Genomic DNA, 19103 nt, shown 5'->3' with positions numbered 1-19103 from the left:
ACATAAATTTGTCAATGGCCTTCCCCAATCATTGGTCTGTAACTGCACTCTGAGTGGCGGAGAGTTTACTGCCACCTCACATTTGCCCCACTATGGGTTTAGCGTTGCGGACTTTTAAAGGGCCGGATGGTCGCGCTAGCTTGCGGCTCAGAAAACTCGTTGCCCCATCGCCGACTGACCTGACGTCCAACCGTCTCCCTTTCATCACCTCAACACGCCTCCTGTCCATCGCCCAACAACCCCGACCATCGCGCTTTGCATCGCGATATCACTTTCCGAGCTGGAGATATCGCCAAGATCGACCGTGACCCTCTTTTTTCCAGCCCTTTTCGAGCTTCGCGCAGTCGGTGGATAAGGTCGCAGGCGCCCTCGTGGCAAGGGCTGCCAGAGGCCTAGGCCGGCCAGTTTGCTCGCAAACATTTGCATCGTCGCTTCAGCCCATTTAGACTGTCTATAGATCAGTGCTTCCGACACGTCAGATTCTGTCTTGCTCGGTCATATTTCGACTCCTTCGTCATCGCATACCCTCGGAGAACGATCAACCGACGACACCAACCACCATCATGGCGAACGTGTACTTTCCCTACTCCAAGGCGCCTCTGCGCACCATCAAGGAGATCCAGTTTGGTTTGTTCTCACCCGAGGAGATCAAGCGGATGAGTGTGGTCCATGTTGAATATCCGGAGACGATGGTTTGTTTTTCCTCAAGTGCCGCCCACACCGACTGAACGTGGCAAAACGCTAACGCGGTAACACAACAAACAGGATGATCAACGGCAACGGCCGCGCACAAAGGGTTTGAACGATCCACGCTTGGGAACAATCGATCGGCAATGGAACTGTGAAACTTGTGAGGAAGGCCAGAAGGAGTGTCCAGGACATTTCGGACATATTGAGCTTGCCACACCGGTTTATCATATCGGTATGTTGTCGGCCAGCCAGGGGATTTTAGTCTCATATTGTACGCTTGCTAACGTCTGCTCCAGGTTTCTTGACTAAGATCAAGAAGCTGCTTGAGACGGTCTGCCACAACTGTGGCAAGATCAAAGCCAATACGGTTAGTCATCCCTTATGGGATGGCAAATCTATCACGGCATATTTGCTGACATGAAACCAGTCCGACCCCAAGTTTTTAGAAGCCCTGCGCATGCGAGACCCCAAGAGACGATTCGACCACATCTGGCGACTGTCCAAAGACGTTCTTATCTGCGAAGCCGACCCTCCCCCGGACGATGACGAGCCCTTCTCGAAAGAGAACTCCAAACCCGTTCGGATGCACGGTGGTTGCGGTAATGCCCAACCTCAGATTCGTAAGGAAGGTATCACTCTTGTTGGAACGTGGAAGCCGAATAAGATGATGGATGAGATGGACATGCAGCAACCTGAGAAGAAGGTTATCACCCCACAGGTTGCGTTGAACGTTTTCCGTAACATCTCTTACGAGGACGTTCGTATCATGGGTTTGAGCAATGACTATGCCCGTCCCGAGTGGATGATCATCACCGTCTTGCCGGTTCCCCCTCCTCCTGTTCGTCCCAGTGTGCTTGTCGGCGGCAGCACCAGCGGCCAGCGTGGTGAGGATGATCTGACATATAAGCTGGCTGAAATTGTCAGAGCCAACCAGAATGTTCAACGCTGTGAGCAGGAAGGCGCCCCAGAGCACGTCGTGCGCGAGTTCGAGTCGCTCTTGCAGTACCATGTCGCCACTTATATGGACAACGATATCGCTGGTCAGCCGAAGGCCATGCAGAAGTCGAATCGCCCAGTCAAGGCTATTCGGAGTCGTTTGAAGGGTAAGGAGGGTCGTTTACGACAGAACTTGATGGGTAAACGTGTGGATTTCTCTGCACGTACTGTCATTACTGGTGACCCCAACTTGTCTCTTGAGGAGGTCGGTGTTCCGAAGAGTATCGCGAGAACCTTGACTTATCCCGAGGTTGTCACACCCTACAACATCGAGAAATTGCAGACTCTGGTCTCGAACGGTCCGAACGAACACCCGGGTGCTCGGTATATTGTCCGAGACAATGGCGAGCGCATCGATCTTCGTCATGCCAAGAGAGCCGGTGGTCAACAGTTGTTGTACGGATGGAAGGTTGAGCGTCACATCATGGACGGCGATGTCATTCTGTTCAATCGACAGCCCTCTCTTCACAAAGAGTCCATGATGGGTCACCGTGTTCGCGTCATGCCCTATTCCACTTTCCGGTTGAATTTGTCTGTCACTACCCCTTACAACGCCGATTTCGATGGTGATGAGATGAACTTGCACGTCCCTCAGAGCGAGGAATCGCGCGCGGAATTGAGTCAACTGGCATTGGTCCCCATGAACATCGTGTCTCCCCAGCGAAACGGTCCGCTCATGGGTATCGTGCAGGATACGCTGTGTGGTATTTACAAGATTTGCCGGCGTGATGTCTTCTTGACCAAGGATCAAGTCATGAACATCATGATGTGGGTTCCTGATTGGGATGGGGTGATTCCTCCCCCGGCAATTCTGAAGCCTAGACCTCGCTGGACCGGAAAGCAGATGATCAGTATGGCGCTTCCTTCTGGTCTTAACCTTCTGCGTGTGGACAAGGATAACTCGCCGCTTTCTGAGAAGTTCTCGCCTCTGGCTGACGGTGGTCTTCTTATCCACAACGGTCAACTGATGTATGGTATGTTCTCTAAGAAGACGGTTGGTGCTAGCGGTGGTGGTGTCATCCATACTATCTTTAACGAGTATGGTCATGGTACGGCTGTTGCTTTCTTCAATGGTGCGCAGAGAATTGTCAACTACTGGCTTTTGCACAACGGTTTCAGTATTGGTATCGGTGACACTATCCCCGATGAGCTTACGATCCAGCGGATCGAGAACTGTGTGCGCAACAGAAAGAAGGAGGTCGAGTCGATCACTGCAAGTGCTACTGACAACACTCTCGAGCCTCTACCCGGTATGAACGTCCGTGAGACCTTCGAGAGTAAGGTGTCTCGTGCTTTGAACAACGCTCGTGATGAGGCTGGTAGCGAAACCGAAAAGAGTTTGAAGGATCTGAACAACGCCATCCAGATGGCGCGGTCCGGTTCTAAGGGTTCGACTATTAACATTTCCCAGATGACTGCTGTGGTCGGACAACAGTCAGTCGAAGGAAAGCGTATTCCTTTCGGATTCAAGTACCGTACCTTGCCTCACTTCACCAAGGACGATTACTCTCCGGAATCCCGTGGATTTGTTGAAAACTCTTATCTGCGTGGTTTGACCCCCACTGAGTTCTTCTTCCACGCCATGGCTGGTAGAGAAGGTTTGATTGATACCGCTGTTAAGACCGCTGAAACCGGTTACATCCAACGTAAGCTGGTCAAGGCTCTTGAAGAAGTCATGGTCAAGTATGATGGCACTGTTCGGAACTCTTTGGGTGATATCATCCAGTTCATCTACGGAGAAGATGGTCTTGATGGTGCTCATATTGAGAACCAGCGGGTGGACATCATCAAGTGCTCGGATGACAAGTTCCGTGATCGTTTCCGTGTCGATCTGATGGATCCTGAGCGCACCCTGGGACCAGAGGTACTGGAGCAGGCCAACGAAATCGCAGGTGATGTCGAGGTCCAGAGACATCTGGATGAAGAATGGGAGGATCTTCTTAAGGATCGTGCATTCCTTCGCTCTGTGGCAAAGGAAGACGAGGAGATGATGCAGCTCCCGATCAATGTGCAGCGTATTCTGGAAACCGCCAGAACTACATTCCGGATCCGCGAGGGTACCATCAGCGATCTTCATCCCGCTGAGGTCATCCCTCAGGTGCGTTCTCTGCTGGATCGCTTGCTTGTGGTTCGCGGAAATGATATCATTTCGCGTGAAGCTCAGGAAAACGCGACATTGCTTTTCAAGGCCCAGCTTCGCAGCCGTCTCGCGTTCCGCAGATTGGTTACGGAGTACTCCATGAACAAGCTGGCATTCCAGCATGTTATTGGAGCTATTGAGAGCCGATTCGCCAAGGCTGGTGCCAACCCTGGCGAAATGGTTGGTGTGCTTGCTGCTCAGTCCATTGGTGAGCCTGCCACGCAGATGACACTGAACACTTTCCACTTTGCTGGTGTCTCGTCCAAGAACGTCACCTTGGGTGTTCCTCGTCTAAAGGAAATCCTAAACGTCGCTACCAACATCAAGACGCCCTCTATGACGGTTTACCAGGAAGCTGCTCGGTCATTTGACAAGGAGGGTGCCAAACAATTGCGTAGCGCTGTCGAACACACAAGCTTGCGTTCCGTTACGGAAGCAACCGAGATCTACTACGATCCCGATATCCAGACTACGGTCATCGAAAACGATCGGGATATGGTCGAGTCCTACTTCATCATTCCCGAAGATGTCACGGATGATGCGTCGCGCCAGTCCAAGTGGTTGCTCCGTATTATACTCAGTCGGCCGAAGCTTCTGGATAAGGGTCTCACTGTGCAGGATGTCGCTTCTAGGATCAAGGCTGCCTACCCCAAGGATATCGCTGTCATCTTTAGTGATAACAACGCCGATGAGCAGGTTATCCGTATCCGTCAGATCCAGGATTACAAGGAGGACGAGGAGGATGACGACATTGAATACGATGTTACGCTTAAGAAGTTGGAGCAGCATCTCCTTGACACTCTTACCCTCCGTGGTGTTCCCGGCGTCGAGCGGGCATTCATCAACGAGAAGAGCAAGGTCAGAGTTCTGGAAGATGGATCATTGTTCGCTAGCAAGACCGACCCGCTTTGCAAGGAGTGGGTTCTCGAAACAAGTGGCTCGTCTTTGGGTGAGGTTCTGGCAATCCCCGGTGTCGATGCTACTCGCACGTACTCCAACCAGTTTATCGAGGTTTTCGAGGTGTTTGGTATCGAAGCCGCACGGACAGCTGTTCTTCGCGAATTGACCCAGGTGCTTGCGTTCGACGGTTCTTATGTCAACCACCGCCATTTGGCGCTGCTGGTCGATGTCATGACTGTACGAGGCTACCTGACACCCGTCACTCGACACGGTATCAACCGTGCTGATAACGGTGCACTCATGCGTTGTTCGTTCGAAGAAACCGTCGAGATTCTGTTGGAAGCGGCCGCTTTCGGAGAGCTGGACGATTGCCGTGGTGTTTCTGAGAACCTTATTTTGGGCCAGATGGCTCCTGCTGGTACCGGAGAGTTCGATATCTACCTTGACCAGAACCTCATGAACACTGTCGTGTCGAACAATGCTCGCTTTGGTGTTATGGGAGCGATCGGCGCCAAGGATGCCATCATCTCCGACGGTGCTGCTACTCAGTATGACACGGGCTCGCCTATGCAGGAGAGTGCTTACATCGGCACTCCCGACCCCGAGTCGAACTTCTCTCCCATTCGCCAAGCCGGTGCCGAGACTCCTGGTGGCTTCACCGAATACCAGCCTACTGGCGGCTTTGGAGGCGGGTTCAGTCCGGCAGCTACAAGCCCAGCTGGCTATTCCCCCAGCAGTCCGTTCAGCGCGAACCCGACGTCGCCTGGCTACTCCCCGACCTCGAGTTATTCTCCCACGTCACCGGGTATGGCTATCACCAGTCCTCGTTTCATGTCGACGTCTCCTGGGTTCTCCCCAGCGAGTCCGTCATTTGCTCCGACATCACCAGCATACTCTCCTACCTCTCCTGCGTATGGCCAGGCATCTCCCACGTCGCCATCGTACTCGCCAACTTCGCCAGGGTTCTCACCGACGTCGCCGAACTACAGTCCTACTTCACCCAGTTTCAGCCCGGCTTCACCGGCCTTTAGCCCAACCTCGCCTAGCTACAGCCCGACAAGCCCTGCTGTTGGTGGTGTTGGCCGGCATCTGTCACCCACTTCTCCTACCTCACCTAAGTATACGCCTACTTCGCCTGGGTGGTCTCCTACGAGCCCCCAGACGTATTCTCCTACATCTCCCAACTTTGCCGGCTCGCCGACGTCACCTGGAGGACCAACGTCTCCTGGCTACAGCCCGACGTCGCCGGCTTTCAGCCCTACGTAAGTCACTCATGAGCAGCGATTGAATATCATTTGGTCACTAACCAAGCATGCAGATCTCCACGCCAGTGAAATCCTAAGATGGTTGCTTTGCTTCTTTCTGACCTTCGCTGTATCATTGTACTATCACCTACCTCCCAGACGACCCCTAAGAGGAACAAAAGAAAAAAACATCTTGCATTGTATGTTGCGGAATTGGTTGGTTATTTCATGCAGAATTTGGGGCGCCTGTAGCCTTTCCCTTTCACCCATCCGTTTTTAAACTGTATGTTTTTCTCTTCTTGCGTCAGCCTGCAGGTCGATCCCCTTATTATCCCGTATTAGTTTTCTTTCCTACTTTTTCTTTTTCTTCGAGCCAGCCTGCTGAAATTGCGAACGGTTTTGTGGGTTGGTGATATTCTGTGTTTTGCTTGCTTCCTTTCCCCTTTTTTTTTGCACATTGAACTACCAAGCGTTTAGACTTGAGGATGCTTGTGGACCATGACTCGGTTATGAGAATACGATGGTCCTCTCCGGAGATGGTGTTGTTTTCTCTGAGTTTGCATCGAGGACGAGTTATTGCGTGTATTGCTGCGATCGATCAGTATCCCTATGCTTTGTACACAGACGACTGCAGATGGGTTATGGACGAGACCGGAGGTCAATAATAATGAAAATGGTTGCCAAAACATGTGCCATGTAGTGATCAAGAGTAGTAGTAGATGTACTTGTAGTCTAGATGGTAATGTAGTGAAGGAGCCAAGAACGTCGGCGAAATGAAGCTCCGCAACGCCAGGTGGCCCGTTCCGCATCGGGGCCGAGCAAGCAACTCCCCCGAGTCTCCAGTGCTCATCTTCACTGTCAGCTCCTCCCCCCTCTCTTACTTATCGGAAGCTTGAGCACAGAGTCGCCATGCGCCTCTCACTGTTCACTCCTACTCATCTCTCTCACACAACATGAAGAACTGGTGGCTGTGGCGTTTCCTGCCGTTGGCGCTTCGTGAGTCTCACTGTGGAGCTTAGCCGCATCACGCGATAGCTACTGACCTCCAAGCACCACTTTCCAGTGCTTCTGCAGGCGCTTGCGGTTGAACATAATGGACAGCCCGACAAACAAGAACCCTTAACAGATGTCGTTCCTGAATCATATGCACATGCTGAGTCCTCGAGCGGGCCCGAGGGCTCTAACAGCCTACCGGGACACGGTGAGCAGCCCTGTGCATGACGCCAGCGCACTCATCCTTGCTAACAACTAGATTCTTGATGTACCAATAGAACACGTCCAAAATGCCCTTGGAATCCTCCGAGAAAGCAAAATCCCCATACTCACTCACGAGAAACCGTCCGGTCTACTGGGATACACTTGGCATTACGCCCAGGAAGCCTTCCGGATCCTATTCATGAATGGACCGCAGCCGGATGGGACACACAAGCAGAAACTCGATCCAAATGTTGCAAAGGCTGCGAACGAACTCAAGATTGCGGCGCAGGAGGACCAAAACCCCGATGCAATCTTCCTCCTAGCGGAAATGAACTTCTACGGCAACTTCACCCACCCGAGAGACTTCAAGCAGGCTTTCCATTGGTACCAGACCTTGGCGTCGTCGACTGGAAACGGTACGGCACAATATATGCTTGGGTTTATGTATGCAACGGGTGTTGGAGGTGCGGTGGAGCGCGACCAGGCCAAGGCCCTGTTATACCACACCTTTGCGGCCGAAGCGGGCAATACGAAGTCGGAAATGACCCTCGCGTATCGCTACCACGCTGGAATCGGGGCTCCTAGAGATTGCGACCAAGCGACTTATTACTACAAGAAGGTGGCCGACAAGGCTATTGCTTACTACCGATCTGGACCGCCTGGTGGCAATAGCATGATCCGCGAGTCCTACCGTTGGGCGGACGAAGAGGGTGGTGTTTATGGTGAAGGCGCCAGTGTATCGACGCCTGCGCGCGATGGAACGCATTCGAGCACGGAAGCCAGCTTGGAAGACGTCCTGGAGTACTTGGATTTGATGTCGAGAAAGGGCGAACTGAAGGCTACTTTCAGCCTGGGCAAGATGCACTATGAAGGGGGCCGCGGCTTGCCTAGGAATTTCCGCAAATCGATGAATTACTTCAGACAGGTCACCAAGCGGTACTGGAATAAAGACGGGTCGGTGAACCCCAACCATCCTGTTGGTGTTGAGAAGCTGGCTTCGAAAGCAGCAGGCCATATTGGCATGATGTACCTGCGGGGCGAGGGGGTGGAACAGAACTTTGCAACTGCCCAGACTTGGTTTAGGCGTGGACTCGCGAATGGTGATGCTCTTTGCCAGCATGAGCTCGGACTGATGTACCTGCATGGCTATGGCGTAACACCGGATGCATTCAGAGCTGCATCATACTTCAAGGCTGCCGCCGAGCAGGACTTCCCGGCCGCTGAAACGAGGCTGGGTGCCCTGTTTTTGGACCAAGGCGATGTCCAGACCGCCACCCGCTATTTCGAACTCGCTGCGCGCTGGGGCTGGATGGAGGCCTTCTACTACCTTGCAGAACTGTCCAACAATGGGGTTGGGCGGAAACGACACTGCGGAATGGCCGCGTCTTACTACAAGATGGTCGCCGAACGGGCGGAAGTCATCCATTCATCCTTCGAGGAAGCGAACACTGCATATGAGAACGGAGACAAGGAACGGGCATTTATCCCGGCGCTGATGGCTGCGGAGCAGGGCTACGAGCATGCGCAGTCCAATGTTGCGTTCCTGCTGGATGAGCAGCGGTCTTTGTTCGCCATTGATACCATCCTTCCAGGAGCCAAGAAGAGCAGACCGGCTCTGCTGCGGAATGCGGCGCTGGCTCTTATCTACTGGACACGCTCCGCCAAACAGGCGAACATCGACTCCTTGCTCAAGATGGGCGATTACTACCTGACGGGCATGGGAATTGCCGCGGATGCGGAGAAGGCCTCGACCTGCTACCACACCGCAGCCGAAGTGCACTACAGCGCACAGGCGTACTGGAACCTGGGATGGATGCATGAAAATGGTGTTGCCGTGGACCAAGACTTCCACATGGCCAAGCGATACTACGATCTCGCGCTGGAGACTAGCTCCGAGGCGTATCTGCCCGTGAAGCTCAGTCTGCTTAAACTGCGGATGCGGGGATACTGGAATTGGCTAACGAACGGAGACATCAACCCCATCCAAGAGGAAGAAGGTAAGGAACCCTAACATTATTCCCGCTGAGAAGATCCGAACAGTCACACTTACACACCAACGCACAAGTGAGATCGCATCGAACCCTGAAGGAATTTATCGCCACTTTTATCCAGAACAACGAGGAAGAAGAGGCCGCCTTCCGCGCACAGATGTACAAACAGGACGAGGAGGACGAACTCATGTCGAGCAATCGCCTGGACGACCACCGCGAAGACGGCTACTACGACGAGCTGGAGCTCGATATTGATGATAGCTTTCTGGAGGGATTGCTCATTCTCAGTCTTGCCGCAACCCTGCTCGTGCTTGTGTATATGAGACAGCAGCGCAACCGCCAGCGTCAGAACGACAACGGCGGCGCGAATGCGGCGGCAGGAGGCAATGCCAACAATGATCGGGGAATGTTCCCTCGCCCCGGCGAGCCGGGGTTCAATGATTGGCTTGCTGGGGCGGTAGGTCATTAATGATATAGAATTGTGCTTTTCGCCGTAATGTATATGCTTGATTTAGCTTAAGTACACGAATGATACCTTCCTAGTTACCATCGACGGAGTATGTAGAGAATTGACTGAGTCGTTATCTATCTTATCAGCTGACTGTCTTATCGATAAGCATATTTACTTTTCCATTTCATACTTCTTCCAATATACTTACACCATCCCCACAATCCATCCCAATTGCATACCAATACCTCGCTCAGCCATTGAACCTCTTGAACCCAAAAAACCAGACTATCAGAAAGACACACACAATGAACCCAAACCAAACACCAACCCCCAACCCCAAACGCCGCCGTCTAAACACGAGCACCAAATCATCACCCTCATCAACGCTCACCAAACCATTCAAATCGCCTCTGCGCAGACCAGCCCCAGAACCAGCATCAGCATCAGCCCCAGATACCACCACCACCACAACCACCACAAACGCGCCCTCTTCATCCTCCGAAGACCCAACAACCACACGACCCCAAATACAATCCCACACATCAACACCCGCCACCCCCAAACCCAACCCCTCATCTTTCACGACCCCAATCCCCAAACCCACCCCCAAAAATACCCCTACCCCCAAAGAAAAGAGAGAACAGAAGCAAAAAGAAGAAGACCCCACCCTCTCCACCCTCCGCACCACCCACCGCCACCTCCAATCCCGACTCCTCTCTCTCCGCACCGAACTAGAAACAGTTACTCAGGCGCAGCGCATCGAGGAATCCCACCGCGATGAGGAACTAGAGACGTTAATTGTCAAGTGGAGGGGTGTGGGGCAAAGGGTTGCGGAGGAGGTGTTTGAGGGCGCGAGGGAGAGGGTAGTGAGGATGGGGGGTGTGAGGGGGTGGAAGGGGATGGAGATGAGTAGGAGTAGTGGTGGTGGGTGGTGGGGAGATGATAATGGCCATGATCATGAGAAGAAGGGTGGGGGGAAGGAGATGGTTTGTCTTAACTATCCTTTTTCTTTTATGCTTGGCTGGTGTGTTGTGGATTGGATATGTGCTGATTTAATCTGTGTGGTAGGATGAGGAAGAAGATGAGGAAGAGGAGGAAGAGGAAGAGTTCACGATCGGGATGATGTTGAAGACGATGGGGATTGATTTCAAGGTTATCGGGTTTGATGGGGAGGGGCAGAGGTGGATGTGATTCTACTGGGTCAATTGTATTGATGTGGATGTGGTGGAGATACTATTGATGTGATTGCTGTATGTCTATGTATCTGGGAGAGCAGTCTACTTGCTAGGCCGATGCTGAAAAGCCAGCTATAATGTGAATAAAACAAGCATGTGATCAATTTATGCTAACGCTATACTGCAAATACTCCCTATTGTAACCGCAATTTGCAAACTCCTAACTCAAAATACCATCCTGGCCCATACATATTTTCTCAGCCTGTTTCACGCCATCCCGTATCGTAACTGCTCTGTAGAAAAGTTCATAACACAAAATGAACAAAGAAAAGAAAGGAAGCTCTATCCAGACAGTCTTCCTCAACATTAGATGATATCCATGCCATCAATATCATCACCATCAATGTCCTCCATATTGTCAGCAATAGCACCGCTCAGGGCCAATTGGGAAGGCTTCGAATCCTTATTTTCTCCGAAAGCTCCAGCCATCTCCAGCTCGGGCCCGGCAATAATACGACCCTCAGTGTCGACTACCTCGCACAGATCAATCAAACTCTGCCGGCTTAGAGACTTGAAGCCATCGGTCCGAACAACACGTCCCCAATTGGCAAGGCAGAATTGAGCGGCACGACGCATCAGCCACTCTTCGTTCGTGCGCCCTGCACGCTCCCAGATGATTGCAGCGTTCTCTACATCCAATTCGCGGCTGAGGCGATTGACGCAAAGTAAACGCAACTTAGGCATGTCGTACATATTCGCCATGACGAGCATTCCCGCAACGTCGATGATATCGGAACAAAACTCCAAATGACCGGCGATGCTATCTGTATACAGATAGTAGATAAACGCACGCACAACCGAGTACGGCTCGGGGATGTGCATCCTGTTTGCATGGTATTCAGCCATTTGAGCCGAATAAAGCCTTTTGAAGTGGGGCCATCGCAGCTGCAGAATGATCCGGTGCACATGAATCGGAGGCGAAGTAGGTGTGTTGGGGGAGAGGAAGGCTGGCTCTGATTGTGAAGTGGGGGTGTCCCCCTCATCGTCCGACTCAACCTGATCGTCTGAATTAGCGGTAATGATAAAGTCTGCACCGCTACCGGACTCTGGTGATTGATCAAACGCTGCCGAAAGATCTGCTCCTAAACCGGACAAAGAGCCCATCCCTGTTGGTTCGGAAAGCGACGTTCGGCTTTGACTGGGCGAAAAGGCAGACGGCTCGTTTCCCAGCAAGCCGTATCTCTCAAGGTCAATGCAGAGTACCTCGCTCATGTTATTCTCATCACTATTTCCGGGAGTGGCACCGGTGTCGAGGCTACTACCAAGAAGCCACGCTTTGGTACCGTCAGCGTTCACAGTGCAATAATGCCATCTAAAGCCCGGCTTGAAGATTTCCTGCCCGTCAGCCAACCGCTGCCAACGTAAAGCGTCCAGATCCAGTGATGACAGGTTGCACTCATAGGTACGCACTGTCTCGGACGGAGTAATCAGATCCAGGAGCACCCCAGATGCATAGGCCTGGAAGTGAGTGCCAGAGAACAGTGCAGGAACGTGAGGGCCGGACTTGAACCGAAGACAAGAAATGGCGCCCGGAGCGATCGGTTTCCGACGATTGCCATTGCGAACTTGAACACTCCCGGAATTCGCTGCATAGCTGCCGGACCGGCCCGAAAGCTGCTGCGGGGGGCTACTAAAGATAGCGTCTGGACTATAAGTAATCCTGCTGGTTGGCGCTGGGGAATCCACGGTACCTTGTGAAGTTGCCGTTCCAAGAGACGGAATGCCTTTGAGATCCAGCCACCAGATATCCGTTGTACGTTCCATGTCAGGATCGAGACCTCCAAAGATCCAGAGGCGGCCGCCCCAAACCCAGGCGATGTGGTCGAAACGAGCCGTGAATCTCCAGGTGCGAGACCAGGTCCAGGTTTTCAGGTCCAGATACGACAAGTCGTCGAGGATCACATTGTTCTCTCCGGTTACTCCTCCCATGATGAAAAGCTTCTCATCGTGGATGACGGCAGCATGGCGAGCCCTTCCTCGGGGGATCGGTCCATGGATTTCCGGCTGAGTCCAGGTAGAGGTTGAGATGTCCAGGATGACAACGTCAGATAGATGGTCGCGGTGTTCATTTTCTCCACCAAACACAATCAACTTGTCACCTTGGTAGAGGGTAGCCGTATGACCTACAACGATTGAGAGTCTGAATTAGTACGATTTGCGTTTCCTTATCGTAAGTATTCAAAAATGTGGGGAAACTAACCCATGCGGACACCGGGAATGTCACCATAGTTATCAACCAGTTCCCACCGAAGAGTATTGAGATTCAGACGCAAGACGTGGTTGTAAACTATTTTAGCAAGTAAGAAGCATTAGTATTAGACTTGAACGATGAACAGTGTGAGAAATAAGTATATGCACCTTCATCCGTGTACTGATCAAAGCCGCCGAAAGCGTAGATCTGGTCATTATTGCAATACGTCACCGAAGCATTGACCAGGCAGGCTGGCACATGGCCTTGTGCCTTGCGGATGCTTGGGCGGTAATCCGCGCCACTACGGCGACCATCACTGGGACTAGGTGGCATGAGGAATGTGAACGCCGGTCTCTGAAGGGTGGAGGAGAGGGAAGTCATCGGGTTAGGAGTCCTGGACGACCCGGTCCAACGCGGTGGGTCAGCGTGGAACGGCGAAAGGGGCGACGAAGCGTTACTATTCCTGGCGGTAGTGGAGGATAGCCGCGCCATTAGGGTCCGACAGTAAAGACGGGCCCAGGGGGTCAGAAAAGGAGGATAACCGAAGGGCAAAGATGGTGAATCAAAAGATAAATCAGTAGTAACACACACTCTCCTCACATACTGATGCTGATCGCAGTGACCCCACGTCTCTTGTCAGCGGCAAGAGAAAAAAAAGGAAAATGAAAAGGGGAGAAACGGCAAGCGCCAAGCCGATCGTCGCCGAAAAGGGAAGAGCCGCATGTCAGGTGGCAATCTAACCTAAACGGGACTAGGGCAGCCGTACCTCCAGTAACCGGCGTTGCCATGGGTGAGCAGAACTATATCCTTTATTTACTCCCTTTTCCTTCTTCACCCCCGTCCCCTCCTCTTCCTCCTCTTCATCATCTTCCTTGTTCTTTGCCATTTATCTGCTACTAATTGCATACCATATTGCGTGGGATTGGTATTCCCTGCCTGCATTCAATACTACTGTATCGCAGTTAGGTCTTCTTCGTCCTGTGACCAAGCCAGCGTGACTAGGATTGGCCCTGCAAACGGACCTTGAAGGCACTTCTCTCTCGATACCCTCCCCTATCTCTCGAAAAGTAAATATATATCAGCATGGCTACACCTACAGTTTCGACTCCCGTGAAGACTCACCATGGGATCTTCTCCACTAAGACGGCTGGTGGCCGCATGCCCCTTACGCCTTCACCACGCACTCGCGCAGGAAGTGTGACGTCAAACCACTCCTCCCCATTCACACCTCCCTGTGGTGCTCAAGAATCGGGCAAGGAGCATGGAAAGTCTGTCTATGGTGGTAACCTCTCTTCATACTTCGCCAAGTCTGTCTCGAGGACAGCCCGCAACTACCGCGAATCCCCCAAGTCCAACATCGCCCGTGCTCGCACGCGCAAGTCTCCTAGACACCTTGAGCTGGGTGTATCAGAATGGGCCTTAACTGGCACTGGTCCTTCATCACAGACTCCTACCAAAGAGCGCCTGCGGAAAGAGGTCGTGAGGAAGGAGGTGACCAAGGAAGTGGCCAGGAAAGAACCGCCGAAGAAGGAGGCAATCAAGAAGGAGGTGTCGAGGAAGGAAGCACCTAGGAAGGAGATCACCACTCGAACTACGAGGTCAGGAAAGACAACCGTTCGCATTCCCCACAACGCAGGTGACAGATTCATCCCGAACCGTACTGCCAGTGAGGGACTTGTGACTGCTGGTACAGCCAAGCCAGAGGAAAGCCAACGACCAAAGACCAGTAGCAGCGATGGATCCTCCGTCCTTGCCAATGCAGCGAGTGCTTTCGACATTGGTGGCCGCGGAACAGATGAAGACATCACCGCAGCTCTGGAAAGCCTTGGACTCGAGGATAACGAGGGAACGACCTCATACACCAAGCCAGCACCGGATGCTGTTGCGTACGAGTCATCTTTGGCAGATGCCTGTGGTGTCAATCTGAACACTCGTATCCTGGCCTTCAAGCCGCCACCCCCAGAGTCTTCCAAGCCCATTGATCTGCGCGCTCAGTACAACCGCCCTCTCAAGCCTGCCAAATCTCAGTCCGCTCAGTTCCGCCGACGTGTCCAAACCGCTCCTGAGCGTGTCCTGGACGCCCCTGGTCTCCTCGACGATTACTACCTCAATCTGCTGGATTGGAGTTCTGGCAACCAGGTTGCAATTGGCCTGGAGCGCAATGTTTACGTGTGGTCTGCCGACTCAGGGTCGGTCAGCTGCCTGCTGGAGACTGCACCTGACACCTACGTGAGCAGTGTAAAGTGGAGTGGTGATGGCGCCTATGTCGGTGTCGGTCTCGGAACTGGTGAAGTCCAAATCTGGGATGTCGAGGAAGGAACCAAGCTGCGCAGTATGTTTGGACATGACTCGCGTGTAGGTGTCATGGGCTGGTCGAAGCACACATTGTCTACCGGTGCCCGCAGTGGTCTGGTATTCAACCACGATGTTCGCATCGCACAGCACAAGGTTGCCGAGCTGGTCTCGCACACCTCTGAAGTCTGTGGTCTGGAGTGGAGACCCGATGGTGCTCAACTCGCCACCGGTGGTAACGATAATCTGGTTAATATCTGGGATGCTCGCTCTCTCAGCGCGCCCAAGTTCACCAAGACCAACCACCGCGCTGCCGTTAAGGCCCTCAGTTGGTGCCCCTGGCAGTTGAACCTACTTGCCACCGGTGGAGGTTCTTATGACCGTCACATCCACTTCTGGAACACTACTACTGGTGCTCGTACGAACAGCATCGACACCGGCTCCCAGGTCACCAGCTTGAGATGGAGCAACCACTACCGCGAGATTGTCAGCTCGAGTGGATTCCCCGACAACTCGCTGAGCATCTGGAGTTATCCCACTCTGGTCCGGAACGTCGAGATTCCTGCCCACGAGACTCGTGTGCTGCACAGCTGCCTTAGCCCAGATGGTCAACTCCTGGCCACCGCAGCCGCTGACGAGAGTCTGAAGTTCTGGAAGATCTTCGAGCGCAAGCCTGGAACCAGCGCTGCGGCCTCTCGGGAGGGTGGTGTTGGTAGCAAGGCTCAGATGACCAAATCCATGACCATTCGGTAAACTGGTTGGTCATCTGCAATTTCTTCTCATCTTGTTATTTTTTCTTCTTCGATGACTATATTTCGGGTTCGGTATCGTAGACCGGTTTTGTCTAGATATCATTGGTTCTATCGGTGTTCAGTACATTGGGGGCACATATCCGGATTCATGGGATGGAAAAGGGGTGTTATTGGTAATTGGCGTTTGTATCTAGGTTTGACCGTATAATAGCTGTCAGGATTCTTGTATAGAAAGTCGCATACTCATAACTGCTCGTCTTTTCGCTCCTGCGTCTTAGAAGGGATAGAAGCTGGCCAGCACATAGTCAACCAGGGCTATGCGGCTAGTCCTTCAGAAAAATTCCGACTGGAAGGGCAAGTCAAAATCATTCAACAACAGATCCCACTGCAGGCCATCCATTTCCGGCGCCACATTGAAGAGATCAGACCACAGCTGACCCCAGCTATTCCTCCTTGCTCCGCTCCACATTGGGTCCTCGTCTTCATGACCAGAGCCCGGCATGCTATCCGTCAAAGGAAGATGTCCGCTGGCCGCCGCATTTGTCATGTTCTCATCCACCCCGACAGGCCGGGACTGTGACGGAGCAGCGCTCGACATGGTCCCACCCGATCCTGAAGCCACGGTAATACTGTCGTTTCTCACAGGCGACCTTGCCTGTTGCGGCACTTCCCTCTGAGATTCCTGAAGAATAGACAGCAACGTCTGCGTATTCTTCCGAATAGCTTCCGTAAGCGACGCCGACTCATTCTGCGATTTCTCCAGTACATGGATAACATCCAACACTTCCTGCTTGCGGGTATCTGCGCCCGGAGCGGTAGGCTTCATAGAGACGTCCGTGGCCAGGACCATGGCGGCGAAGAAAACGTGGTTCATGACAAGGCTGTAATCGGAGAGGTTGAAGCCGGCGAGAACGCCTGTGTCTTTTAGGGAGCGGCGGAGGTCCAGGACCGTTTGGGCGGAGCGGATGCAGGTCAAACGAGAGTAGGCGTATTTGGGGTTCGTCAGGCCTTCACGGTGGTAGGAGCGATGAAGGCGGCAGAGGCGGACGTGGAAGCTTAGATGGGCGACGGTTCGTTGCCAGGCGAGGTAGGGTCGTTGTTGGGTTATCTCTTGGCTTTTTTGGATGCTGGCGGGGTCGTTTTGGAGGAAGGTTGGAAGGGACTGGACGAAGGTGTGGAATTTACGGTCGATATCGAGGAGGGTCTCGTAGTCGGGTTGGGAGGATTCGAGAAGTGTCGTTCCTAGGGTGTCGATAATTTCACGGCATAGTTCTGCGTAGTGGATTCTGGAGATGAATACAGACATGGAGGTTGGGACTGAGAGGGGAAAGCTATATGCTAGTCCTGTGGGGGTTAAGGATTCGTCGTCGATGTTGCTGGGATGGTTTACTTTCATTTGATTTGGGTGGATGAGGTAGGTGCCTTCTTGTGGGCTTTGCGAGAATGCGGTGATCCTGTGGTTGTTAGTGGCATTGAGAAGGTTATGAAGTGGGGAAGGTGAATGTTACCAGTCAGAGGAGACGAGGTGCCACCATGCTCGTCTCTGTACCTCGACCTCGATGGCATTGTATCCAGAACGCTTTCTTTCGTCTTGCTTCTGAGCTGTGTCTAGCAGATGGATTTGCATCGATCGGGCCATGCATATTGCGTCGATCCTGAGTGTTTGGGCTTTGTGGGAATACCAATCCGCATGGAAGAGAACGCGCGACAAGGCACTAATGGCTCCAAGAGCAGTTGTCGATGGCGGTATTGGTTCGATCGGGTTGTCAATTATACAGAGAGCTAAACGCGCGTTTGTGGTGAAGGCTGCTTTGGCTTCTGCCTCTGTTGCGCTGAGCAACCGCAGAAGTTCTGGGGTTGCAACCAGAACAGCCCCAGCGAAGATGCTGAAGAACAGGACCAAGATAGTGGGACTTGGTTCCTCGCCCTCGAGTATACCCCTGTATGTCTCATCTAATAGTTCTCTTATGGTCGGAATATGGAAGACTCCGAATGTTGGCTGAATGACTACGTTGAAGTGGTCTAATAGTTGGCGAGCCTGGGTCCATGGGGGAAGACACCTGGACATGCTCTTCGTATCTCGCATGCAGTCATAGAGATCAGCAATGCGTCTTTGTATTGAAGATAGGGGTAATAATGTAAGCGGAGTGACACATCCGTTGCTCGAGCCTCGTGCCTAAGGAATGTTTCAGCTTGCGAAAGCAAGAGTTTGTAGGAAATACATACACCACTTGTGACCAAGCCCTGGTTTGCGTTGCCCCCCTGGGCACCAGTAGCTTTACCAGGCGGATCTAGATCTGCATTAGATTGAGGTCCTTGAATAACCAGCCAGGTTGAGTGTCATCTCTGGTGAATAACCGGGACGATCCCAGGCCCGTAACGATGGTTCTAACCCCCTAGTTGTAACTCACCCCAAGGAATTTGAAGTCGATCAAAGACTGCCTCTTCTAGCCTTGCGACCCGACTTAAGATATCATTCGTATCTCTTTCCAATTATCAGTGAGAATTACAATGACACTCCCAGATTCTGGAGCCCACTCACGCAGCAGTTGTAGTCTGGCTATAGGTGGGTGGTATAGTTGGTGCAGGCTGTTGTGTGGAGACCGTCGCAGCAGTGGGCTGATTGCCAGATAGATGAGCTCCCCGCAGTTCGTCCGAACTATCCGATGGACCCTGACCTGTATACTCGCAAGGTACCTTTCTCAGAACGCAATTGGAACAAGGTTGGGTACGATCACAGCGCAGCTTCTTCGCTCGACAAAAGCGGCAGGAGAGGGGCGGTCGAGACCATCGTTGCACCATGGCCTCCGGTACGGCGTCATTTTTCCGTTTCATATCTTATCGCCGGCAACATTAGGTTAATGCTATAGCAATCTAGATGGCTGGAGAACAATATGAAGTGGAGAAGACGAACGGTCAAGGTTCGGCTGTCAAAACTCCACCCGCGCCTTGCCGAGATCGGGTAAGCTCCGCCGGGCAGGTTTGGGGGAGAACCCTAACTGGTTGCCTGATAGGGACTCAGAA

General features: G+C 52.6%; 6 protein-coding genes across 6 annotated transcripts; 4 read left to right on the top strand and 2 right to left on the bottom strand.

Annotated features, from left to right (window-relative positions):
- Positions 1-436: 436 nt before the first annotated feature.
- On the top strand, positions 437-6252 carry BO87DRAFT_3415 (DNA-directed RNA polymerase II core subunit RPO21). The gene is made up of 5 exons (XM_025620701.1): positions 437-692; positions 766-922; positions 987-1057; positions 1118-5988; positions 6045-6252. Exons 1-5 carry the CDS (start codon positions 564-566, stop codon positions 6058-6060), a joined length of 5244 nt encoding a protein of 1747 aa, XP_025485081.1. The 5' UTR covers positions 437-563; the 3' UTR covers positions 6061-6252.
- Positions 6253-6831: 579 nt separating this feature from the next.
- Positions 6832-9627, top strand: BO87DRAFT_347682 (ubiquitin ligase complex subunit HRD3; the record flags this gene model as incomplete). Its single annotated transcript, XM_025620941.1, has 4 exons — positions 6832-6966; positions 7034-7171; positions 7242-9164; positions 9233-9627. The coding sequence occupies exons 1-4, from the start codon at positions 6924-6926 to the stop codon at positions 9625-9627; spliced, it is 2499 nt and encodes an 832-aa protein (XP_025485080.1). The 5' UTR covers positions 6832-6923.
- A 287-nt stretch (positions 9628-9914) lies between these two features.
- Positions 9915-10800, top strand: BO87DRAFT_454440 (putative DNA repair protein Dds20/Mei5; the record flags this gene model as incomplete). The annotated part of the gene is made up of 2 exons (XM_025628560.1): positions 9915-10595; positions 10678-10800. 2 exons carry the CDS (start codon positions 9915-9917, stop codon positions 10798-10800), a joined length of 804 nt encoding a protein of 267 aa, XP_025485079.1.
- A 350-nt stretch (positions 10801-11150) lies between these two features.
- Positions 11151-13416, bottom strand: BO87DRAFT_296914 (Kelch motif domain protein; the record flags this gene model as incomplete). Its single annotated transcript, XM_025619006.1, has 3 exons — positions 11151-12967; positions 13045-13131; positions 13203-13416. 3 exons carry the CDS (start codon positions 13414-13416, stop codon positions 11151-11153), a joined length of 2118 nt encoding a protein of 705 aa, XP_025485078.1.
- A 501-nt stretch (positions 13417-13917) lies between these two features.
- Positions 13918-16317, top strand: BO87DRAFT_371783 (WD40 repeat domain-containing protein). The gene has a single exon (XM_025622121.1). The coding sequence runs from the start codon at positions 14119-14121 to the stop codon at positions 16078-16080; it is 1962 nt and encodes a 653-aa protein (XP_025485077.1). The 5' UTR covers positions 13918-14118; the 3' UTR covers positions 16081-16317.
- Positions 16259-18955, bottom strand: BO87DRAFT_411590 (uncharacterized protein). The gene is made up of 5 exons (XM_025626448.1): positions 18622-18955; positions 18491-18564; positions 18306-18370; positions 17588-18255; positions 16259-17533 (listed from the first exon to the last, which is right to left on the bottom strand). The coding sequence occupies exons 1-5, from the start codon at positions 18912-18914 to the stop codon at positions 16411-16413; spliced, it is 2223 nt and encodes a 740-aa protein (XP_025485076.1). The 5' UTR covers positions 18915-18955; the 3' UTR covers positions 16259-16410.
- Between the last annotated feature and the right edge of the window lie 148 nt (positions 18956-19103).

This window comes from Aspergillus neoniger (assembly GCF_003184625.1).
Source record: "Aspergillus neoniger CBS 115656 unplaced genomic scaffold BO87scaffold_1, whole genome shotgun sequence".
NCBI lineage: Eukaryota > Fungi > Ascomycota > Eurotiomycetes > Eurotiales > Aspergillaceae > Aspergillus > Aspergillus neoniger.
The sequence above is the reverse complement of the archived record's forward strand: the minus strand, read 5'-3'. Positions and strand labels throughout refer to the sequence as shown.